This window comes from Coenobita brevimanus, chromosome 47 (genome assembly GCF_032717465.1).
Source record: "Coenobita brevimanus isolate Jiangsu-jjx chromosome 47, ASM3271746v2, whole genome shotgun sequence".
NCBI classification, from domain to species: Eukaryota; Metazoa; Arthropoda; class Malacostraca; order Decapoda; family Coenobitidae; genus Coenobita; species Coenobita brevimanus.
The window spans coordinates 17,941,180-17,967,849 of NC_137000.1; the positions used below are offsets into that span (position 1 = coordinate 17,941,180).

The 26,670-nt window shown below is 42.8% G+C and overlaps 1 protein-coding gene across 1 annotated transcript in view; it reads right to left on the reverse strand.

Annotated features, from left to right (window-relative positions):
* The window catches only part of LOC145399103 (uncharacterized), a 172,696-nt gene that overhangs the window by 91,755 nt on the left and 54,271 nt on the right, over positions 1-26,670 (reverse strand). The window contains exon 7 of the mRNA XM_080271849.1: positions 25,301-25,462. Coding sequence (XP_080127975.1) covers positions 25,301-25,462 — 162 coding nt within the window. The remainder of the gene's footprint in view (positions 1-25,300; positions 25,463-26,670) is intronic.

A 26,670-nucleotide genomic window follows, 5' to 3' on the forward strand; every position in this document is an offset into this window, starting at 1 on the left:
AGGTCAGCTCTGGAACTGTCTCCCTCTGTCTGTTTTTCCTGCTTCCTATGATCTCCAGTCATTCAAACGCAGTGTGTCCAGGCATCTCGAAATGATCGGATCTTGAGTTTGGTTCTCTCTTGTATTTTGTTTTTCTCTTGGAATGAACAATAATTGCGGGCTCGCAGCCTTTGGTTCCTTCTTCCTCGCATATATATATATATAGTACCCCGTGGGGGTAGGGGGGTTTCAAGAATACTCCCCCAGTATCCCTGCTTGTCGTACGAGGCGACTAAAAGTGTTGGTGGTGGGTTAGTGCCCCACCCCGTAAAAAGAACTAACTAAACAAGCGAATAAAGCACCTCGGACCAGGATGGACCATACGTTGACGACTAAGGAACAGACAAAGGACATTCTGAGGGTGGGAACATGGAATGTGAGAGGAGTGAATGATGAAGTGAAAGAGAGAGAGATTGTTCAGGTGCTTGAAGATGCAAGAGTGGATATATGTGGATTGACTGAAAGTATGTGGAAAAGTGAAAGGGTTAGATAATGTGAATATGGTTTAGGTATCTGTGCAGGAGTTAATGACAATGAGAGGGCAAGAGAGGGTGTATGTCTGATGATAAGCAAGAAGTGGAAGGAGAATATAAGAGAGTATGGAACAGTGGGTGCAAGGATTGTATGGGTGAGGATGAAAGTAGGTATACAAGCATGGGTGATTGTATGTGTGTATGCTCCGACAGAGGACCGAATGGCAAGAGTGAAAGATGAGTTTTTGGCAAGAGTAGAAGCATATATGGACAAATTTGAGAGGAGCGAGAGAGTGCTTTTGATTTGAGACATGAATGGCAAAGTTGGGAATGTACCAGTGGATGGAGTGGTTGGTCAGTGGGGTGTGCCAGCTGACGTAGATGGGAATGTTAGTGCTTTGGTGGATATCTGTGCTGGTAAGGGGTTGGTAATAGCCAACATCTACTTTCGACATAAGATGATCCACCGGTATACCTGGAGAGTAATGAGAAGGATGGATGGTGAACTTGTTGAATGAAAGGCAATGATAGACTACGTGTGTGTGGGTGAGCGAATGAGAAGACAAGTGTTGGATGCAAGAGTGTGGAGAGAGTGTGGGAATGGAGTCTTGGACCATCACTTAGTGATGGCCAAGGTAAAACTGCAAAGAAAATGGTTGAGGAGACGAAGGGGAAGACAGGAGGAAACAGCCCCTGTGAGAAGAGTGGAGAATTTGCAAGATAGTGAGAAAATGGCAGAGTATAAGAGCATAGTGGAAGAAAGATTGGGAAGGAATGAGCTAGAGCAGATGGAAGGGGTGGAAGACGTATGTAAGATATTTACAGAAGAGATAGGTGCAGCGTGTGAGGTGGTTTGTGGAGTGAGGAGGAGATGTAAGGGTGTGCAAGGGACAGCATGGTGGAATGATGAGGTGAAACGAGCTGTGGAACAAAAGAAGAAGGCATATAGTGAATGGTTAGTGAGTAGAGGTAGGAGAGATGAGGAGAGAGAGAAGAGAGAGGTATATGTGAGTAGGAGAAGGGAAGTGAAGAGACTGGTGAAGGAGAGTAAGAAGAAAGTGGATGAAGAGTTTGGGAGGAATCTGAGTGTGAAATGGAGGAAGAGTAAGAAATTGTTTGGAAGGAGGTAAAGAAAGTAAGGCAGTGTGAAAGAGGAAATAGTAGGGGAGTGAAAGATAGGAATAATAGATTGTTGGTGGAGAAGTGAGAGAAATTGAGGAGATGGAAGGAGCACTTTGAGGATTTGTTGAATGTAGAGAGTGAGAGCAGTGCGAGTATAAGTGGTTGGGGAATGGCTGGGAGAAGAAGAAATGAGAGGAGGGAGGAAGAAATCAGTAGGACGGAAGTAGTGGAAGCAATGAAGAAGATCAAGTTGGGAAAGGCCCCAGGAATTGATGGAGTGTGTGGTGAAATGTTGAGGTATGGGGGTGAGATTGTTGTGGAGTGGATATGGAAGTTGTGTTGATTGGCTTGGGAAGAGGGAAGGGTTCCAGAGGACTGGAAATCAGGTATAATTGTTCCTTTATACAAAGGAAAAAGGGAGAGAGAAGTATGTGGTAACCATAGGGGTATTTGCCTTCTTAGTGTGACTGGTAAAATATATGGTAGAATACTCATTGATAGGGTTAGGCATATGACAGAGGAGCTAGTTGGAGAAGAACAAGGGGGATTTAGGAAGGGAAAAGGGTGTGTAGATCAGATATTTGTTCTAAGATGTTTAGTGGAGAAGTATCTAGAGAAGGGAAAGAAAGTGTATGCTGCCTTGATGGACTTGGAGAAAGCTTATGACAGAACAGACAGGCAAGGTATGTGGAAGGTATTAAGAATATATGGAGTGGATGGGAAATTGCTGAATGCTATGAAGAGTATGTACGAAGGAGCTAGGGTTACGATGCGAGTGGATGGTGAGCTGAGTTAGTTCTTTGATCTCAATGTGGGACTGAAACAGGGTTGTGTGATGTCTCCATGGCTGTTTAATATATACATGGATGGGGTTGTAAAGGAGGTGCAGGGTAGGGCAGTGGATGTGGGAGTGGCTCTAATGAATGAGGGTGAGATCTGGATGATTCCAGTGTTGCTGTTTGCTGACGATACAGTATTGTTGAGTGAAGATGAATGGGAGTTGCAAGGTTTGGTGAATGAATTTGGGACAGTGTGTAGGAGGAGGAAGCTGAACGTTAATGTAAACAAAAGTAAAGTTATGGTGTTTGAGAGGAATAAAGTCACAGAATGTACAGTGAGGTTGGATGGTGAGGATATGGAGAGTGTGAGTGCATTCAAGTACTTGGGTAGTGTGATGAGTAAGGATGGAACTTTGGGGGATGAAGTGCGTGAATGGGTACAGCAGGGAAGGAAGGTCGTTGGTTCACTGAAAGCAGTGATGAGAAATAGGGAGGTGGGTATGGAAGTTAAGCAGTCACTGCATGATAGTATTGTGATCCCTACCCTGACGTATGGAAGCGAGGCGTGGACCTTGCAAGAGGGGAACAAGTCAAGAGTGAGAGCAGTGGAAATGAGTTACTTGAGAGAAGCATGTGGAGTGACATGGAGGGACAGGTTGACGAATGAAGAAGTGACGGAACTTTGTGGGGTGGATGTGGATATGGTTGAGAAGATTAGGAGAAATACACTGAGGTGGTTTGGACATGTGGAGAGAATGGAGAATGAAAGACTGACTAAGAGGGTGTATGTAGGTGAGATGGAGGGAGGGAATGGGAGGGGTAGACCGAGGATGAGGTGGAGGGATGGAGTTGAGAGGTATATGAGGGAGGGGGGGTGAGTTGGGGGGAGAGTTGTCAAATGGTGGGTGACAGAGCGACTTGGAGGCGTTTTGTCTGCGGTCACCCTTTGCGGGATTAGGGCGTCGGGCTATAGATAGATAGATAGATATGTATATAGTTATACATAATGGGGATAGGATGGACCAATAAATTATATTTAAAATAGACAGATAGACCAGTTTACTGATGTCTACCATTCATAAAAAAATCTTCAGCAGCTGGACACGGGTTGCTGTAAGTTGAAATGTGGGAGAAAACTAATCTGGGGAAGCGTATTTCAAAGAAATTGGTTCGAGGAGTAAAGGAATTTTGGTACGGAGAAATTCTGCAATATTGCAGTGTGACGGTCAAGTGTTGAGGGCTACCAGATACTCGTCTTGCACAGGGGAACACGTGGAAAGATGGCTCGACATTGGATGCATCTTCATCTGAGTGTTTATCATAAAAGTATCTGTAAAATAATGCAAGGAAGGCATGATTTGCTCTTACTTGCAGGGTTGTTAAACTGATAGTTTTATTCTGAACTGTGTCCACATGTTTTAATGCAACCTCTCCACATCCACTCCATAAGGATGAACAATATTCCAGCTGAAAGCACACATGACTCTTTAAATCATAGCTAACTATTCATCAGTAATGAAGTTTCTGATTCTATTTGGGGTGGTTTTAACAAATGATCTAACGTGCGAGGTTCAACTGAAGGTATTGTTAAGCAAAACACCAAGAATTTCAATACCGTTAAAGAAAAGAATATTGGTTGCACTGAAGGTAATATAAGAATCAGGAAATATCTATCTATTAGTAAATCTAATATATTTGGTTTTACAAGCATTAAAATAGAAAATGTTATTTTCTCCCAATTTATTAATGTTACTTAAGTATTTATTTAAGGATATTGTTGTTCTGAGTTGAAAATTAAAGATAACAAACTTAGCGAATGGGTGGTTAGCTGTGAAAGAACTGTGAAGCGTTGGGTCATCTGCAATGAGTGAATGGGATTATGGGTGACAGACGAGAGATCATTAATATCAATAAGGGGCAGAGCTGGAGCCAGAACTGATCCTTGTGGGAACCGGTATTAATTGAATGGAAATTTGAATATGCTGTACACCTTCTGCCTTTACTCGTGTCTACCTGTTGCTAAGATTTGAGGAGATCGGTGGTATAAAAGATGATAGGTTGTAGCAAGGGAGTTTGGACACAGGGGATGGTGCCATTATATGTTAAAAACTTTAGAAATATCAAGGGCTACTGCATGATTATCTCCATGTTAGTCAATTGACTGATGGACTGCATGAGTAATGAGACTGAGTATGTGGACAGTAGATCTATCTTGGTGAAAATCATACTATCTGTCACTAACTAAGTTGTTGGATTCAAGATACTTAACAAAGTGCTCGTTAATGGCAGTCTCTATTACTTTACCAGGAGAAGTTACGATGACTATGGGTTTGTAAGCAGAAGGATCAGAGGAGCTTCCATTGTTTTCAAAACTATGGAAGGAATTGCATATAAACGTGGAGTCTTGTTGGTTAGTAAATTGACTAGGATTGATTTTATGTCTTGTTTGTATCTTCAGTGGAGCAGTTTTGGGAGAATCAAGCTCTAGTACAGGAACGAGAACATTCTGGTTGATTTCAGACGGAAACACTAAATAACCCTCGTGGAAAAGCTAACATTCCAGCCAGTATATTTACTAAAAATGCAGACATACTTTCTCATTCCCCAGTTCTTGGGAAGCAGCCAACATCCACCCAATTCCAACGAAATGAAGTTCCTCTGACCTTTCTGTTTACAGACTCTTGGTAAAGTATTTGAGATTTCTAGCAAGCGTACTGGCATGAATGCTAGCTTTTCCACAAGGGTCAGTTACTGTGTTTTCGTCTGAAGATTTTAGGGGGAGAATGAGTTATGATTTGCTGAAACTGCTATTGAAAGAACTGAGAGTCGACCAAAATATTTTGTCAATTTGATTTTTTAATAGTTTGGATGTTTGTTGTGAAGAAAGTTTGCTTTGGCGAGATTTATTACTGTTTTTTCGTGGTTTCTACACATTTCAAAGTGACTGAGGGATTCGGCAGATTGTTATTTTGGGGAGTCCACTCTCTTTATAAATTGCTGACAGTGTATGAACAATTCCTTACCAACTTGTATTACGTCATTATTGTGGGACTGGGTAGAACTGATGTCAGTGAGAAGAAAGACTGCCATGGTTAACAACTGTAGCTAGAAATTTTCAAAATCCATCCCAATCTTCCCTGTCAAAGGGGTCATCGCGTCACTTAACAGGTTCAGAACAAGGAGGTTTTGAGCAACTAACACATGAGGCTTTCGCGAGGTTATGGTTGCAGGATCCTCGTGGTGACAGTATCCATACTATAATTGATCAGGATTATTTCTCAGGGAAAAGCCCAAGAACTTTTCTTTGTGCAGGGAAGACGAAATCAGCGACAGGAGGTCCACAAGATTATTCCCTAAAGAAAGCCAAATTCAAGATCAGTTTATTTCGAGATTCCTTTACACATTGCGTTTAAAAGACTGCAGATCATAGGCAGAAAGAAATACAGATATAGGAAGACAGTTCCAGAGATGACCCATTGCATACATGAAGGACTGGGAATATCGCTTAACTCTTGTGTTAGAGAGTTGGACAGAAAGTGGATGAGAATTTGCTGCCAGACAGATGTGACGAGACCCACGTATTGGAGGAATGAGACACACAGACAAATCAGAAGTGCAGTGACAATTGTGGTAGCGATAGAAATGAGATAAAGATGCAACAGTGCAGCGAAGTGACAAGTTGAAGGGAACCAGTAAGAGGAGGTGAGTTAGTAAGACGAAAAGCCATTGCTGCACCCTGTTGAGAAGAACTCTATGCTGAGAGACCCCAACACATAAGAGTTGTATTCGACACAGGGGCGAATCAAACCGCTGTATAAAGTCGAAAGCTGTGGAGAGATAAAGTTGGCACAGATATGACTTAGCACTAAGGTCAGGATTGGAGCCGATGGAGGACGTGGAAGGTGTGTGAAAGATAATTACGGAAGAAATATGTGCAGCATGTGAGGTGGTGTGTGGGGTGAAGAGAAGACGAAAGGGGGTGCAAGGAACAGCATAGTGGAATGAAGAGGTTAGACAGGCTATGGCACAAAAGAAGAAAGCATATAGTGTATGGATGAGAAATAGGGGTGTGCAAGAATTTGAGAGACAGAAGAGAGTGTTATATGCAGAGAGGAAGTGAGAAGTGGAAAGAGAGTAAGAAGAGAGTGGATGAGGAATTTGGAAGGAATTTGAGTGTAAAGTGGAGGGACTGGAAGAAAATGTACTGGAAAGAGGTAAAGTGAGTTAAACAGGGTGGCAGTGAAGTTAGTCGGGAAGTGAAAGATAAAAACGGTAGATTACTAGTGGAGAAGGGAGAAAAAGTGAGCAGATGGAAAGAACACTTTAATGAAGTGTTAAACATAGAGAATGAAAGTAATTCGAGTATAAGTGGCTGGGAAATGGCTGGGAGAAGGAGGGAGGTGAGAAGACAGGAAGAAATCAGTAGGATGGAAGATGTAGAAGCAATGAAGAAAGTCAAAATGGGGAATGCCCAAGGAATTAATGGTGTGTGTGGTGAAATGCTGAAGCATGGGGGAAAGAGCAGTAGAATGGATGTGGAAGATGTTCAGATTGGCATGGAAGGAAGGTAGAGTCCCGGAGAATTGGAAGTCAGGTATAATTATTCCCTTGTACAAAGGGAAAGGGGAAAAAGAAGTGTGTGGTAATCAAAGGGGCATTTGTCTTCATAGTTTAACAGGAAAAGTATATGGTAGGATATTTACTGACAGAGTTAGGGAAATAACAGAGGAATTAGCTGGAGAAGAACAGGGAGGTTTTAGGAAGGGAAGAGGTTGTGTAGATCAGATATTCATTCTTAGATCCTTAGTGGAAAAGTTTCTAGAGAAGGGAAAGAAGTTGTATGTGGCCTTCATGGATTTGGAGAAAGCATATGACAGGGTGGATAAACAAGGATTGTGGAAAGTATTAAGAATATATGGCGTAGATGGGAAGTTGTTGAATGCTGTGAAGAGTATGTATGAGGGGGCTAATGTAGTGTCCGGAAGTGATAATGAGTTGTATTTAGTTCATTTTATATGACCAAAAGTTCGGTTAAGTGAGAGAGTGAGGCCGAGGCATGGCTGTTTCCATGCGGACGTTACCAGAACATAGATTAATTACCTAGTTGCTAAGTCACTTTTTTTTTCCTACTGTAATTATTAGTATTAAGTCTTTTTATAATATAAAAACTCGAGTGAGATGGGAACATGTGCCTTTGTTCACGTGATCCAGCATAATGTACGCGTGCGCAAAGTGATGTAAAGCAAGATAATTTTTATGGTTTTTCGATGTAAGGGTATAAAGAGAGAGGTTGCTGAGTAACTATTGTAACTAGAGAATGTAATTTTTTTCGGGTAATCGATTGTAAGGGGAAAGATATCATATTGAGTTTATCACGAGTCTATAGTAATAATAATCTTAAAATACGTACGCCGTCATCCCCCCCCTTCCCTTTGCATCACGCAGTTTGGCGTGTCTCACTCGCTCACCGGCCGTGGTAGGTGGCAGTTGGTCGGAACTGTCGTCATCCTCCCCCCCCCCCCGTCCAAGGAATTCTGTAAGTAATTTGATATTAATGATTTGTCTGATACGTTGAAGCGCAAACAGTGATACTCTACGAGTGATAATAGTGACGAAATAGAGAAATTGACTTTGGGTAGAATCGAAGTGTTGTCATTCCTCAGGGAGTGTAACGGTGATGCCATTAGCCTTTGAAGAAGCAAGTCCTGTATTCCCGCTCACCTTCCCTACATTTTTGAGCTGAATACTGGTCCAAGTGTGGAGGTCTAAGTACTAGTGAGTTAGTCCAAGTCCAGGCGTGGAGATCGAAGTCCTAGTGAGTCAAGGTCCCAGTATGGAAGTTAAGGTCGGGAGTGGCAGAAGACTGGACCAGTGAAATTTGTGCTCAGGGACGATTATGAAGAAACACATTGGACTGGGACAGAGGAGCTAAGTTTTGTGGATTTGATATTAGAACCATATAGAGATATATTTTTCGAACAATGTGCCAACTGATTCATGTTTAATCTGTAAAGCAAGTAGCTGGGGAAGATTTCTACATTTTGGCCTTGTTAATACACATTTCCTCCCACTCGAACTTTATTGTTTGTATATCCCTTGAGAACTGGTGGTATAGAGCTTACCTAGTAGTTTATTAATGTGCAACTTAGAAGCATTCTGGGAAACTGCGAAGGTTGGGCTTGGGTTGCCCTAGTTGGAGACTGGCCCCGTCATTTTGGCATGCTACCACTCTTAACTTAGCCACTTGAAATGTAATAAGCGCAACCGAAGAGGCCGCTAATGGGAGAGAGTCTCCATCAATCTGAGTTCCCGACCGTTCCAGCACACAGTGGTCATCAATAGTGACTTGTTTTCTGCCCCATTTGACCATGTAAAAGTCTGAATCACAGAGGTGAGAGTACAAGTGGTGGCACAGCGGTGGGATGACCTATTAATGTGAGGGTAATTTAACTTGAAATTAAAGTAATAGCTCATCCCCCAGTTGTCAAAGGTATATGTACGTAGCATTATGTGTAGAATTATAAGGTATGTGTATTTGTAGTGTGTACTATTTTGGTGTTGCAGTTGAGCATTCACCTCCTGGGGTTGCTCAAGTTGCAGTTGGGGCATTTTCGTAGTTGAGCATTCACCTCCTGGGGTTGCTCAAGTTGCAGTTGGGGCATTTTCGTAGTTGAGCATTCACCTCCTGGGGTTGCTCAAGTTGCAGTTGGGGCATTTTCGTAGTTGAGCATTCACCTCCTGGGGTTGCTCAAGTTGCAGTTGGGGCATTTTCGTAGTTGAGCATTCACCTCCTGGGGTTGCTTACGTTTGTATAATTTATGATGGAATCCCGTGTTGAAAAATTGATTGACATTGAGACTGAGCTGCCTGAGGGAGTAGAGGTGAAACAGGAATCATCCATAACTGATGAGTGTTTTGAGAGTATTAGAGCGCTGGAGGACATGTTAGGCCCACCCGGACTCACCCCGATCAAGGTTGGAGGTCCATCACAGTATACTCCTGTTAAGTCTGGAAATCCATTTAGGCAGTCAACTCCACAGTGGTCAAATTTGCCTGTAGGAGGTATGCAGAGCTATCAGGGAAATTCGGTAGTATTAGAGTGTAAGGATGTTGATGTTCTAAAGATGAGTGAAATGTATGGTCTACATACTAGGACACAGGTGGATCACTTTTTAATGCAGGTGGAGTCAGTGACTGCTAACTTAGAACAGCGGAAGGCAGTAGCACTCACTCGTATGGACACAGAGTTGCATACATATGTTCTGGGAGAGTTAAGCTTATGTGAGGCAGGTGGTACTTATGGGGACATTAAGACACTGTTGCAGTGTGAGTTCAGAGGTCCTGAAGGGATCGCTGATGCATTCCACGAGCTTGCCCAAATGGAGTATAACTTTGAGGATCCACCTAAAAGATTTGTTAGACAGTTCAGGAGTAACTTCAGGGCAATTTATAGAGAACATCCCCATATTAATCCTCCCAGTGTGGAGCAGTTGTGGAAGAAAACTGTGCTACGTAATGTACCACAGGAAGTAAGGGAACGATTAGAGTTGTTTAAAGATCTAGGAATGGAGACCTTTATTTCAGAATTAGAGAGAGAAAGGGGTTATAGACAGTGGCATAAAGTGGCAAAAGTTGTGGATGAACAAGGATCTGATGATAATTATGTTCCAACCCCTACTAGAATCACACCTCCAGTTGTTAGCGACAATGCTCGTCCAGTGACTTGAGTACCCGTACGTCAGGTATCCTTTAAACCTAGATCTACAATGTGGCCTTGTGGGTGGTGTTCAGATGGCAGTAAACATGACAGGGCTAACTGTCCAAGAAAACCAAAGCGATGAAGTTGTTTTGATTGTTTGATAGCCAACTCTAGAAGGGGACATGAGGGATGCCCTGGTAGACCTAACAGGAGTAGAAAACCGGAGAGAAACATGCCAAATACACCTCCCAAAACAGCTAATCCCCTTCCACAGCAAGATTCTCAATTGCTTTTAGACTCCCAACAGTCTAGGGAATGACTAGAGGCCTCTGAGGTAATGCAGGCTGCCAGTCATGTTGTGTGTTGTCTACAGGATGTAGAACAGAATGAGGGCTGTCAGAACCTTTCAGATGGTGAGGTGGAGGAAGTCCGAAAAGTTCGAGGTGAAGTAGACAATCAAGTGATACGCTTGATTTTGGGACAGTATCAGGTTTCAGCTTTTGTAGATACTGGTAGTATAGCAACATTGATGAAAGTACAGCAAATAGATTAGGATTAAAGATTAACAAGTGCCGACGTTCACTGCATTCAGTATCTAACCATAAGTTAACTGTTGTTGGCCAGGTTTTGTCGGTAGTGCATATTGCCCCCAAGACAAGCATAGTGCAGCGATTTGTAGTGGTCCCAGGCTATTATTTGTCAACCGAAGTGCTCATGGGTGCGGATTTAATTGGTAGGGCGATTTTCATTTGAGACAGAGAAGGTCAGGTGATGCACTGGGGTGGTCAGCAGTACGAGGTCCAGAATAAGCTTTGCCAGACAGTGAACAGAATAAAGTTCTAGACTAATCATACGAGAAAGGTGGAAGGAGAGCTAGTACAAGTGAAGTGTAGGACTGTGGTACCTGCACAGACATTGATGTCAGTACTCATTGCGTTGAAAGGCAGAAAACCCGGAGATGTCTTACATGTTAGTAAATTTCAGAAGGCCAGGGGTAAAGCTTCATTAGCACCAAATTGTTGCGTGAGAGTTAGTGAGAACGGGACATGCTATTTACCCATTGCCAATGTAACCAAGCGACCAGTGAAGCTAAACCCAGGACAAGTGTTGGGGACGTACCATGTTGTTGACGAGTCGAATATTACTTATCTTAACCCCAAAGAACAGGACTGAAGTCCACTTAAATTAGTGCAACCAGTAGGTGAGGCAGAAGGTGACCTTGTGGCACCAGTAGTTCGGGTCGATAATGCATTGTTACCACACATGGATCAGGCACAGGATGGGAGTGACCGACGTGCTGCGCTTAATTCAATTCTCAGAGAGTTGAAGTGGACACATTTGTCATAGTCACAGAGGGACAAGTTGAGAGAGTTGATATTGATGTGATTGAGGAATCGAACGTTGCATATTTAGCCCCCATAGTCTTAGTCAGCAAGCCGGACAGGAGTAAAAGGATGTGTATTGATTAAGTATCGGGCTCTTAATAAGAAGGGCAAGATAGATATCCAACCCCTACTCCGATTAGGCGAAATAGTAGAGGATAGTGCAGGAAAAAAGTTTTACTGCACCCTTGACATGAAAGACGCTTACCTCCAAGTTCGATTGGGTTCGGTTGGATGAAAGCTCTCTAGCACTGACAACTTTTTCTGATGGAGTTAATTTGTTTAGATACAAGCGCTTACCTTTTGGACTGTCTGTGAGTCCAGCAATTTTCACGAGGAAAATGCAGCAAGTGTTGGCCCCTTTAGTTAGAGAAGGTTGGTGCCGTAACTAAGTAGATGATGTTGTGATTTGGGCAGACTCTTTTGATCAGATGCTAGACAGAGTGAAGATTACCTTTGGAAGATTAACAGAGTTTGGAATGAAGTTAAATGTTAGTAAATGCTCTTTCATAAAACGAGAAATTGAATTCTTGGGACATGTAGTGTCGGAGAAAGGAGTACGTCCTGACAGTAAGAATCTCGAAGCCATCGAACACAAGGAAGTGAGACGCTTTGTGGGCATGTGTAATTTCTATCGCAAACACATTCCTGACTTTGCTGCCATTGTCAGTCCTCTCACAAATTTGCTGAGGAAGGATGCAAAATTTGAATGGTCAGAGGAGTGTGAGAATGCATTCTTAATTCTTAAACAAAAGTTAGTGTCAGCTCCAGTACTAGTAAAGGCAGATTTAACTAAACCGTTTGAGTTACACACAGATGCTAGCGACTCGCACATTGGCGCAGCTCTTATGCAGCTGGAGGGCGAGAAAGATTTGAGACCCTATTTGATCCTTTTCAAAGAAACTTACCCCGACAGAGAAAAAGATACTCCATAACAGACAAGGAAGCTATGGCAGTAGTGAGTGCATGTAGATTTTTCAGCCACTATTTATGGTGCAAACCCTTTTCCATCGTCACCGACCATAGACCATTAACCACTATCTTTAAGAAAAAGACTAAATACCCACGTATGTCGCATTATTTGTTGGAGATGAGAGACTACGATTTTGTGATAAAGTATAAAAAGGGTGTGAATCATTATGTCCCAGATGCTTTGAGTAGACCAGTAGGAGCAATCGAGGAGATCTTAGATATAACCCAATCTAATGCAGAATTTCGGTGGCTGGGTCTTACGGTAGACAAGGTCCGGGAAGCCCAGAGAGCAGACCCAAGGTGGAGGCAGGTAATTCAGTATTTAAAAGGAGGTCAGTTACCCAGGAAGTTATCTGGTAATCGTCCCATTTATGCTTTCGAAATGAATGAGGAGATTCTGTATGTCCGTAGAGAAGAAATGGGAAAGTCGAGGTTGTGCCTGGTAGTACCCAAGTCTTTAGTTGCTATTGCCTGTTCAGTTGTTCATAACCCTTCACACCTAGGAGAACGCAAGACGGTAGCCAAGGCAAGACAGTTTTTCTATTGGCCATCTCTACTGACCGATGTGTGACATTTTGTTAAATCATGCAAGTCATGCCAGCAGTTCAAGGGTCACGGGAAGATTGTGCACCATTTTAAGGAATTGCCAGCAGTAGATGATAATGGTCAGAGAGTTGCGATAGATCTCATAGATTTGCATAATAGTAGGAGTGGTCACAGGTATTGTCTCATGGTGATAGACCATTTTTCTAGGTACCTACATACCTACCCCCTTCGTACAAAATCCACCAAAGCCGTAGCTGAAGAATTTAAGAAGGACATCTGTAGGTATGGCAAGCAGCAGGTAGTCATCATGGACAACGGAGGAGAATTCACCAGTGCAGAGTTTAGAGATTTTTGTAGGAGAGCCGGGATTAAGCAAGGATTCTGTCTACCCTACCATCCCAGAGGAAATTCAGTTATTGAGAGAGCACATAGGACATTAAAGATAGTACTGGCAATCTTGAGCCAAGAACACCCGAATATGTGGCCCATGCACCTGTGCGACACTGAGAAAGTGTTGAACGAAGCAGTGCATACGTCCCTAGGTACATCACCAGTCTTTGCATTTTATGGTCGTCATCCAAATCGCGAGATAGGAGATTTGCAGTTGCCTACTGATGAAGACTGTATAGAGAAAATAGATGTCAAACAGATTCTTAAGGAGACAATGTCGGATGACAGCAGGATACCTTAACAGAGCAAATGAGGCACGTAGGAATGACTCTCTAGAAGCAGGTGAATTAGTTTGGATCTATGTCGAAGAGTGCTTGCCTGGTACGGCATCAAAGCTGAATAGAAAATGGCAGGGTCCTTACAAGATTGTCAGATATATCGATCAGGGTAGAGCCTATGAGTTAGAAAACGTGTTTGATGGCACCATTTTGAGTAGGGCACCTGAAGAGGTCAAAAGATATGTTGATAGAGATGCCTTATTGAGTACGGTAGATCACACGTTTTTGACCAGTGTGGAAGAGGAAGAGGTACTGCCTAGTGTAAGATCCCGGAGACCGCCTGAGAGGTTGCAGTACACGTAGATGATGGGTGTACTGTGTATATATTATATATATTCTTTTATTTTCTCTGAACACGTCTTGTCCTTGCCTTAACTGGCTGGGAACATGGAGCCAGGTGTGCCCTTCCAGGTCTCTCCGGACTGTACATGTGTATTTATCGTTTCTCCCAGTACCTATGATGTTGTAATTTTGGATTAATAGGGTTGAGTAGTTATTTAAGGTATGTCCAGCTTTTGGAGAGATGAGGCGTGGAAGCTGCATGTCGTCAAATCGAGTGCACCTCGGTGTATAGACCGTCGTTCTTGCCTTACCTCGATTCTTTTTTTTTCTTTAGGTTAGATTGTTAGACTTAGTTAGGGAAAATGAACTCTCACAGTTAGGACTTTAATTTTTTTTTTTTTTCCCAGAGTTAGGGAACTGTACTTGTGAGAGTCAGTTCTACCTGAAGGTCTCCACCTGGAGGTTTCCTACTTGCTTTGAGAACCTCGAGTGCTGAGTGTATGTAATATCCAAACTGCAGTATAGGGTTGCTCAGAGAGAGAGGGGATGTTTCCAGTTTCTCTATAGGGCTTGGAGAAGTTGAACTATGGGGCTCTCGCATGTTAGGAGAGGTAGGTAGGTTTTGTTCGGTCTCTCTGGACAGAATGCAGTGGAGCGACTCGTGTTACTCTTAACTAAGCACAAAGTTTCTCCTGGTAGCAGGACATTCTCCTTGTGAGTAATATGCCTGGTGAGTGGCATACTTCGTCAGTTGCATACAGTGAGTAGCAGGAGAAAATTTACTCGTGGTAGAGGATTTTTTTTTTGTGGACATGATAGCCGCCGACTGTTCTCGAGCATGGAGCTTATGTAATATCCCACAGTCGCAGTATAGGACACGTTGGCTGGTGTTTTGGAGGCTTGCAGATTGGTTTCCCCTCACGAGCAAGGAGCGTGTGAAACACCCCACAGTAGCAGTATTGAGGGAGACTGGTCAAGTAGGTGAACTTACGTACCGTGTGTGTTAAGTATGGGTACTGGGCATTTCGGAGGAGTTCAGGTCCAGTCGCCTGAACTTTTGGTCTTCCCTAACCGTGAGCGGATGTACTGCCCTGAAGTGATAATGAGTTGTATTTAGTTCATTTTATATGACCAAATGTTCGGTTAAGTGAGAGAGTGAGGCCGAGGCATGGCTGTTTCCATGCAGACGTTACCAGAACATAGATTAATTACCTAGTTGCTAAGTCACTTTTTTTTTTCTTACTGTAATTACTAGTATTAAGTCTCTTTATAATATAACAACTCGAGTGAGATGGGAACATGTGCCTTTGTTCACGTGATCCAGCATAATGTATGCGTGTGCAAAGTGATGTAAAGCACGATAATTTTTATGGTTTTTCGATGTAAGGGTATAAAGAGAGAGAGGTTGCTGAGTAATTATTGTAACTAGAGAATGTAATTTTTTTCAGGTAATCGATTGTAAGGGGAAAGACATCATATTGAGTTTATCACGAGTCTATAATAATAATAATCTTAAATTACGTACGCCGTTATCCCCCCCTTCCCTTTGCATCACGCAGTTTGGCGTGTCTCACTCGCTCACCGGCCGTGGTAGGTGGTAGTTGGTCGGTACTGTTGTCATCCTCCCCCCCCCCCATCCAAGGAATTCTGTAAGTAATTTGATATTAATGATATGTCTGATACGTTGAAGCGCAAACAGTGATACTCTACGAGTGATAATAATGATGATATAGAGAAATTGACTCAGGGTAGAATCGAAGTGTTGTCGTTCCTTAGGAAGTGTAACGGTGACGCCATTAGCCTTTGAAGAAGCGAGTCCTGTGTTCCTGCTCACCTCCCATACATTTTTGAGCTGAATACTGGTCCAAGTGTGGAGGTCTAAGTACTAGTGAGTTAGTCCAAGTCCAGGTGTGGAGGTCGAAGTCCCAGTGAGTCAAGGTCCCAGTGTGGAAGTTAAGGTCGGGAGTGGGAGAGGACTGGACCAGTGAAATTTGTGCTCAGGGACGATTATGACGAAGCACATTGGACCGGGACAGAGGAGCTAAGTTTTGTGGATTTGATATTCGGACCATATAGAGATATATTTTTCGAACAATGTGCCAACTGATTCATGTTTAATCTGTAAAGCAAGTAGCTGGGGAAGATTTCTACATTTTGGCCTTGTTAATACACATTTCCTCCCACTCGAACTTTATTGTTTGTATACCCCTTGAGAACTGGTGGTATAGAGCTTACCTAGTAGTTTATTAATGTGCAACTTAGAAGCATTCTGGGAAACTGCGAAGGTTGGGCTTGGGTTGCCCTAGTTGGAGACTGGCCCCGTCATTTTGGCATGTTACCACTCTTAACTTAGCCACTTGAAATGTAATAAGCGCAACCGAAGAGGCCGCTACTGAGAGAGAGTCTCCATCAATCTGAGTTCCTGACCGTTCCAGCACACAGTGGTCATCAATAGTGACTTGTTTTCTGCCCCTTTTGACCATGTAAAAGTCTGGATCACAGAGGTGACAGTACACTAAGGCTGCAGTGTGTATGGATAGTGAACTGAGTAAAATTTTCTCTTTGAAGGTTGGGTTGAAACAGGGATGTGTCATTTCTCCATGGTTGTTCAATCTGTATATGGATGGTGTTATTAAAGAGATACAAGGTAGGGCAGTGGGTGTTGGAATGGCCCTAATGAGAGAGGGCAGTGTTGGGAAACTCCCTGTACTGTTGTTTGCAGATGAAACTGTATTGTTAGGTGAAGACGAAGGGGAGCTGCAAGGCGTGGTGGATGAGTTTGGGAAAGTGTTTAAGAAACGGAATCTAAAGGTGAATGTAGGGAAGAGTAAAGTTATGGTCTTCGAGATTAGTGAAGTCAGTGAATGTACAGTGAGGTTGGATGGGGAGGAAATGGAAAATGTGAGTTTGTTTAAGTACTTGGGTAGTGTGATGAGTAAGGATGGAAGTTTGGAGGGTGAAGTGCTTGAAAGGGTACAACAAGGACGAAAGGTTGCTGATTCCTTGAAAGCAGTGATAAGAAACAGGGAAGTGAGCATGGAAGTGAAAAAGTTACTACATGGCAGTATTGCGATACCAACTCTAACGTATGGAAGCGAAGCTTGGACCTTGTTGGGGGGACACAAGAGTGAAAGCAGTGGAAATGAGTTATCTGAGAGGAGCATGTGGAGGCACATGGAGAGACAGACTGACAAATGAGGATGTGAAGGAGCGTTGTGACAAGGATATATATGTGATATGAAGTGTTAGGAGACACATATTGAGGTGATTTGGCCATGTCGAGAGGATGGAGAGTTAGAGACTGACGAGGAGAGTGTATGTGAGTGAGGTGGAGGGGGAGCTGGGGAGGGGGAGGCCAAGGATGAGATGAAGGGATGGAATGGAGAGGTATATGAGGGAGGGAGGTGTGAGCTGGGAGCAGGGCAGTGAAATGGCGGGGGATAGGGCGACGTGGAGGCGATTTGTTTGTGGCCACCCCTATGGGATTAAGGCGTCTGGCAATAGATAGATAGACAGATAGATAGAATTAGGTCAGGACTGTCTGGTATTCTAATTGGTTGTTTTATCAGTTGCGTGAGGTTAGTGATTTTGCAAACAGGTCACATTCTAGACCAGTATCGTCAGTCCTGGCTGTACGCTGTGGATGTTAAAATCATCCAGCGCAGTAATTTCAGCAGTAAGGTTGAGGTTATGGTACTTCAACTGTATGGATATGGAGTCAACTATGCTGGGTTCTGGTGAGGCATTGTTGGAGTGATAAACTATAGATATATCTGGTTATATTACACTAAGCTAGTTTGTTTAATGAGCAATAGTTTAGCAGAAGTGGATTTTGTAGTGTATTAAGACATAATAGTATCCAGTACGACATGACAAAGACAACTTAGCACAATTGGTTGCCAAGAAATGAAGGCTACCGCGGTCCTTGGGAAAACCACTGCAGTAAACGTTTATGGACGTGGAGAAGGCTTATGATGGGGTGGATTGAGAAAGATTATGGAGTATTACAGGTATATGTAGGAGGGAGTTTGATAAAGAAAAAAAAAATATGAATGTAGTGCGGCATGTGTTAAGATGGAGAAGAAGTTCAGTGATCCTTTCATCATTGTGGGCGTAACACAGGGATGTGTTGTCACCTTGGTTGTTCAGTACATGGTATATATACATATATAGATGACTGAGATGAAATTTGAGGACAGCACGTATAGGAGCAAAACTGCAGCTAAATGACAATGAACGGAGCCCTGTACCCCGTTTGTACAGTGATGATGCTGATTTGGTGGCAGAAAATGAAAATAAACAGCAAAAGGAAGCGAACTCCATTTGAGATAATCTGAACAAAAAGAAAATAAAACGTGAATGTGATGAATAATAAGGCAACGGTATTAGAAAGAACGAGTATAGCATGACAGATTCGGGCAGGCAGTACAGGGTAGAAAGAAGAAACAATGAGTTAAAATAGGGTAGAGATAGGAGATGAAATGCTCCAGGAGGTTGGTAATTTTAACCCCTCATGGGCTGAATCTATGTAAAGTAGTTTACCTCCCCAAGTCACTTTTTTTTTTTTTTTTTTTTTTTTAAACCAGTGAGCATTGTGCCTCACTGGAGGAATGCAGCTCGGCAAGGGTTAAATATCTGGAAGCTGTACTGTTTAAGTGTGACAGAATGAAGGGTGAAGTTAAGGAGAGATCACTTCAGGAAAGAAAAGTAATTGGTGATAGAGGCTGTATTTTGAAGGGTGGGACAAGTAGCATGGAGGTTAAAAGATCCCCAGACAAGTGTCTAACTGCTGACACATGTATGGTAGTGAAACATGGGCAGTGTGTGACAAAACTGTCTAGGTTGCAAGCTGCTGAAATGACCTTTTGTTGAACGGCTGCAGGCATGGGGAGGATGGAGAGCGTAACAAAGAGTGAAATTTATGGGCATTTTGGAATAGAAGAAAAAAGTTTAGGAGTGAGCTGTGAAACTGTTGAGTGGATAAAGAGGAATACACTGAGATGGTGTGAACATACTGTATAAAAAGAATACATACCCGGTATAGATTAGATATCAAAGAAAGTGTGTGAAAGTGATGTAGAGCGCCGTGTTTGTAGAGGCAGGCCTTGGTGAGGAAGGGGAGTTTGGAACAGTACATTGAAGAGAGGGTGGGAAGAGGAAAAAGAGTCGTTGAGAGTGAACAAGGTGTGTGGGGATAAGATAGCCTGGAGATGCTTCTGTCAAGGTCTTCCTCTGTCTGTGGGTTCCCAGTAGGGAGCAAGGCATTGGATACGAAAGGAAATGGCCTTTTCAGTTGACTGGAGAGTGAGGCCAATCAGCATTTAACATCATGCGCCGTGGAGTATTGAAACGCATTCGTGTATTGATAGATAATCCAGTGTTTGGGCTGCTTTGGACCCAAATTTTGCGTTAGTAGTGTGATAGGTGGTGGCGGCCCAACATCCGCTCACTTGATGTTGTGCTGCCTACTTCTTCCTTCACCTTTATCATTGTTTTTCTGTGTCTGCCCTCCTCTCTTCCTATTTCTCCCATCTTTTCTGTCACTTTATTACTCTTCTTTTCAGGTGTCATTACACTGACTGACAAGTCTAATGGATTCTTGTGAGCCAGGAAACCATTTACAATTCTGGGTGATAACCGTATAACCAAGTCCCTACGTGTTCCCGACGTGTCAACAAGTGGGTTGGCGAAGGGTTAATGCCCCTCCCCGTACAGTAGCTAGCTCAGGGTCGAGCGGCCGCCCCTTGCGGGACTGTGGTGTCTGGCTATAGATAGATAAATAGATAGATAGATGGACAGATAGAGAGATGTTGGTGTTCCAGGGATTCTGCTAATTTTATGGAACTGACCATCAGCTAAATGTGTAATGGACAAATTGTGCAGTGGAAACCCATATAATAGGCTGATTGACTCCTACATGTAGTATCCAGTTGACTGTACGTAACTGGGTTGCAGATTTTTTAAAATCGACATCTCATCCTGAAATGTCTGAACAGACTCAATTAAGGTAAAGTAATTGGATTAACACTTGTTGGAAGCCACCCTATACGTGCCTGAAGTCATCTAAACAATGGACTTCACACACTATAAATCTGTATGACTATTCCTGGATTCTGGTTGCCTCTTAGCATTAGCCCATTAATTCAAGGACCAGTTAACTACTTAACTTTTGACTTTAGATCTCTTTGTAAAATTGTAGTCATAGGAAGATAATACAATAGTTTATGGTCACTTTCTTACGGGACTAAGTATTAAGGCTGTCACACAGCATAAATTGTAGCTAGTGTGTAGTTTGTTCTCCACCATTTTCTGTATAATTAAGATTCAGCAAGACATTAAAAAAAAAAAAAAAAAAAAAGGCAGCTAATCAATTGCTGAAAGTTGTATCTGAAGATATGACTGCAGCTTTTCTGATTATACAAATTAGAAATGATACTTCCTTATTGATGGGCTAAGCATTGCTGATGGCTAAGGTAGCTGCTTTGGTAGCGACTAGTTTAATTTATTTTATTTTATAATTTGTACTGCTGCTTTGTGGTAGGTGGTGGCGACTATCAATCATTCACTTGATATAAAGTTGCCTATTTCTTCCTTCACAATTATCAGTCTTTTTCTGTGTCTACCCTCCTTTCTTCCTATTTCCCCATATTTCCTGTCACTTTTTATGACTCTTCTTTTCTTTTCAGGTGGCTTTACTTTGAGTGACAAGCCTAATGGTTTCTTGTAAGCCAGGAAACCATTTTCAATGATGGGCGGTAACCATATAACCAAGCCATACTTGTTCCCAATTTGTCAACAAATGGTCTGGTGGAGGGTGCGTCTGTTTGTAGACAGATGTATGAAGAGATTAGTTACACTCATCATCATCATCATTAAAACTTTCCACAACCCTATGAGAAGTTTTATTATGCTTGTCAGTATTATTAATATCCATGCGTATATCAAAACTGCGATATTTCCAAGCCTATTTGGCTAAGAGCCAAACAGACTTAGTCATTTTAGCTGAACAGCTCTCCGCTTCCTTTGGCCAAATATGGTAGCAATCCATCGAGCCGATCTCCGGATATCGGGAAAACAGAAGAGCGAGTCAGCCATGCTATCTCACGAACCACTTAAGCTAGAAGGCTGAATTTTACTACAATATAACCTTAAGGATGGTGTGAGTCAGGAGATCGAGTATATCAATGGTGGATTTTTCGTGGCAAAAACCATACTGTATATCACTAATTAAGTTATTGGATTCAAGATGTTTAACTATGTGCTCATTCATTACGATTTCAAATACTTTACCATGAGAAGATGTGATAGCTATTGGTCTGTAATCAAAGGTGTCAGAGGAACTTCCTTTCTTCGAAATTGGGTGGACATTGGCTTCATGCCAAGAATTAGGGAATGAAGAAATGCATATGCGTAGTCTGAATAATATGGTTCAAACAGAAGCAAGTTCTGGGGAGCACTTTTTCAAAACAGTTGGAAGAATTCCATTTTGGCCTGGAGCTTTGTTGGTTGTTAAATTGTCAAGGATGGATTTTACGCATTTAGTCTTTAAAAGAAGCAATTTCGGGAGAGTCAAGTTCTAGTACAGGGACTTTCTAGCTGACTTCCTCTAACAAAGACATTTCTGGCGGATGTACTGGTAAGGATACTCGCTTTACAACGCGGGTCATTAATTCTGTAGTGTTACCATCTGAAGATATTAGTGAGGGAATGGGTGATGACTTGTTAAAGTAATTATTGAAAGAACCGAGAGTTGACCACAGTTTGTTGTTAGGACTGTTTAGTAGTTTGGATGCTTGCTTGTGAAGCAAGTTTGACTTAACGAGCGGTTAACTGGTTTCTAGCAATTTTTAACTGACTGAGTGATTCAGATGTTTTTGATTTTAAGTAAGAGTTATATGCTAATGACTTTTGGGTCGTTGCTCCGGCACAGTTACTATCAAACCATTTTGGGGAGTCCTGTCTTTTAGTGATATGTTGACTTGGAATGAACAATTCCATACCAGCTTGTATTAAGTCGTTAATGTGGGACTGGGTAGAACTGATGCAACTAGAGAAGAAATACTACCATGGGATGTCAGCAAGATAATTTCTGAATCTATCCTAGTCTACCCCCATCAATGTCCCATAGGGCCACCCTGACAGGTTCAGGTTCAGAACAGGGGGATTTGGGGGAATAGACTAATGAGGTTTCGGTAAGATTGTTGTCAGAGGATCCACGTGGTGACGGTACTTCTATCCTATATTGATCTGGATTATTTGTCAGAAATAGACCCAAGAGAGAGGAGTTATGGTCATGGTTATCTGGTATTCTACTTGGTTGCTTTACCAACTATATATGTAAGATTAAACGATTCTGCAAACAGCTGGCATTCTAGACCAGTATCATCAGTCCTGGCAAAATGCGATAACCATTCTACATTATGTACGTTAAAAATCACCCAAAACGGTAATTTCAGTGCTAAGAGTGAGGTTAAGGTTAGTCAACTGTGTGGATATGGAGTCATATTCAATGGGTTCTGAAGAAGCATATATATTTGGTAATATTTAGATCTATTCTATCTATCTATTTGGGGGAGGCGGTGGCTCAATCGGTAGAGAGGTGGCCTGTAGTCCTAACGGACCCAGGTTCGAATCCCGGCTGGGGCAGGGAACAGTTTAAGGATTTGAATTTCATTAAATCAGGCTTTACTGATCTACCAGAAGACCCGCCGACATGTCGTAAAAATACCCCCGCTAATACCAATACACCAGTCCTGTATGAGACAGCCCTAGCATGTATTCAATATGGACGGTGGGTGTTAGCGCCGAAGTGGTGACATGTAGAGGTGTATGGTATGTAGGAGGACTGCTGGGCCTTGATAGCAGGCTGTGAAGCCTATGCCCAGAGTCGGACACATAAAAAAAAAAAAAAAAAAAAAAGACGCCTCAATCCCGTTTAGGGTGGCCACAAACAAATCGCCTCCAAGTCGCCCTGTCCCCCGCCATTACACTCCCCTGCTCCCAACTCACACCCCCCTCTCTCATATACCTTTCCACCCCATCCCTCCATCTCATCTGCGGCCTCCTCCTCCCTCTTTCCCCCTCCACCTCACTCACATACACTCTCTTCGTCAGTCTTTCACCCTCCATCCTCTCCACATGGCCAAACCACCTCAGTGTGTTCCTCATAACGCTTCCTATCACATCCACATCAACACCACAACGCTCCTTCACATCCTCATTCGTCAGCCTGTCTCTCCATGTGACTCCACAGGCTCCTCTTAAATAACTCATTTCCACTGCTCTCACTCTTGACTTGTGTCCTTCCAACAACGTCCAAGCTTCAATTCCGTACGTTAAAGTTGGTATCACAATACTGTCATGTAGTAACTTTTTCACTTCCATGCTCACTTCCCTGTTTCTTATCACTGCTTTCAAAGAACCAGCAACCTTTCTTCCCTGCTTTAGATAAATTAAATTAGTGCAGTGAATAATCAAAATTAGTTGACAGTCAACTACTAATTCAGATCTGATATAACAACAGGTGCCACCCTTGTTATGAAAGTTTGTGAGGAGTTGGTAAATAGGAAAAGAAAATGGAGATGTTTAACTAGAGGGTGAGATTTGGGGTTGTGCGAGGAATAGGGCTAGAGAGGATACGGGCTGAAGAAGAAAGTGAACGGAATTCAAATTGGTATTGAGACCACGGATACTGGTGATTTATAGGGTCGAACCTGTGCTTCTTCGCTGGCAAGCATGAACTGTGTTTGCAGTAGTCGCTGTCAGCACAGTCGCTTGACTGTGACCGGCAGGACCCTGTGCCGCCATCCCTACCCTGCTGGTGGTAGCAATCCGAGATACCACCGGATTTGAAGATATTAATGCAGCAGCCACTGCTAAGAGGGAATGGAAATGAAAGGTGTCATATTTAATGAGCACGTAGTGTGGTGTAGGCAGTTGAAGATAAAGGTATTATGAGATTATGCTGGCCTACTCTCTGTGTAAGTGAAATCACTGAAAATGTTCAAAGGGAGATGGAGCAGGTCCTGAGGACTGGTGAAACGGGAGCTCCAGCTCTTCCTGTCACCGACTTGCAATCCACCTCGGGAGCACCGCCCTGTTCGACTGGTGCTACTGTCTACTCCCTACAATATATATATATATATATATATATATATATATATATATATATATACTGTATGAGAGGGGCGGATGGAAGTGAGAGGGGCATGTGCTCAAATACCACGTCTACAAATCTGCTACAGGAGAGAAGACGTGTATATTACTCTATCCTTAAGAAATTCTCTTTGATATGAAGTAGATGGAGTGGGGCAAAAAGCGAATGTATGTCCCTGACTGTATCTCATGTGACCTCACCTAAATTATTGTCCCTCACTTCTTTCTTTAACCCATTTGTGCCCAGCATCCTCATTATAGGATGAAACTGGTCATTTTCAAAAGTTAATATAGGAGGGAACCCCTGGGTGGGGACCTATGAGCTTCACGACTATGAGCCAGTAGGCAGAGGGCAGTACACTTAGTACCCTTCCACCAAAATCCCTCTCACAGGAACACTGGGAGTTAATGGGTTAATTTTGGACCTATCCTGAACAATCCTGAAACCTTAAGTCCTACCTTGACCTCAAACCTGCCTTGAACCCTCTCGCTAGCTTTTCCTCTTTTCCCACTCCCTCACCCCTCCCTCCTGGACTACCTTCACCCGTCCCAGCTTTTGACTATCGAACCTGCTTTGATCCCTGAGACCTACCTCCACTTAGCTTTGCCTCCCAGTTGATTTAATGCTGCTTGTTTCTTCCTTAATCTTTATCATTTTTTTTCTGTGTCTGCCCTTCCTCTCTTCATATTTTCCATCCATTCTGCCAATCTTATTACCCTTCTTTCCACTTCAACCGACTCTACACGTAGTAACAAGTCAAGTGGTTTCATGTTACCCAGGAATCTAGTAACAACACTGCGCTGAATGGTATCAAAAGACCAAATAACACGGTGAGTGAAGCCTACCATGGTGCCCTTGTTAACTGTGTAGACAGACGCAAATGGACGTCCACACATGAAAAAAAAACCTCCACACTCCTCCCAGCGCCTCGCTGTGGCATGGCGCTGTCTACCATAAGAGAACATCAGTTCACTGCATGGGATGGGCCAGAGGGGGTTGTTGCTTGCCTGCGATTGATGGATCTGCTCGGCCAGACAGACCAGGGTTATTAAATAACAACAATAACTACTTCCCTTCGCCTCCTGTCATACACTGTCCCTGCCCCAGCTCCACATAACCTACCTTGACCCTCGATACTTCCTGGGTGCTATAACCCAGGTCGGTCCCTTCGATAAGTGGGTGTCTGACGATTTCCTGGCGGAGTGTGAAGGATGACTCAGCTTGGGGAAGGGGCGCGTCAGGCAGCAGGCTCACGGCGCCCTCACACTCCTCACCACGCGGCGTCTGAAGAGATGGTCAGAAAGGGGACTGGGCGGTTAAAGCAATCTGGAGGGGCGACTGGGCGGTTAAAACAAACAGAACAGAATACACACACACACACACACACACACACATACACATACACATACCCACAGTATGCCAATGGTACGGAAATAAAGCAGTATAATACTACTCAACCCTACTGTAGTTTTAACACCGCGTACCCAGCACCATCCTCTGTCACTGTTTCTTTCATAAATTCACCATCTGCACCTTTTTGACCAAACCACTTCTCTCCTTAGGCTACTTACCACCCTGTGGAAAAAGAAGAGGAAGGACGAGAAGAGTGGTGTGGACTTGAACATGTAAGAAAAGGCGGGAGGAAAATGTACAGTATAATCGGAAAAACAGGTGTTGAAAATATTCTTAACCTTCACATAATCTGGGCAATTCAAGTATTTCAATAGACGTCAGACGATTTTTTCCAGATGGCAGTAAGTTTTAGGAATCTGACTGTTAACTGATTTTGATTGCTACTGAAAGTCAGATGATTTGGCATCCAAATACTGAAAGTTACTATAGCCATGATCTTAAATACGACACTTCCCTGCACAGAATGTGTTGCTGCCATCCGTTTGGTGGCGTAGGTCGGTGACCACCACTACAACCACAACCACACCCACAACCACACAAAGGTTGTTATTCTAGTCGGTTAAGGAGGCTGTCCGGCGCCTTTCCATTACCTGCATTTTTTTTGCACATGACATGCTAAAATTCTATATTTTATTTACGAAATCTATGCCGATGTAAAATAAAAACAAGCAACATAGGAAGAAAATAGTAAGATATATGTAAAACATTTTGCAAAAAAAAGAAGTGTTAGAAAACCTCCTAAGCCAATGAGAATTAACTCAAGGATACATAAAGACATTTTATCATCGTAAACTTACGCGACCTTCTTACCATCAAGGCGTTTTATCACTCAATTCCTGACTCAGTCAAGAAAAAAAAAAAAGTCTGGCGTGACCTAGAACAGAATACTACAGTCTTCCTAATCATGAAAGGTTCAGTGGCGACAGTATTAGTATTTTCAGGCTCCTGTGACCCACTCAGTTGATTACAGTTATCTGGCGTTGGCAGGACAGAACAGAAGAGTTGCTCTGACAGTAAATGTTAATCCTTTGACTACTAGATGAACAAAAGTGGGCTATTGTAACCAAAAGGTCAGTTGA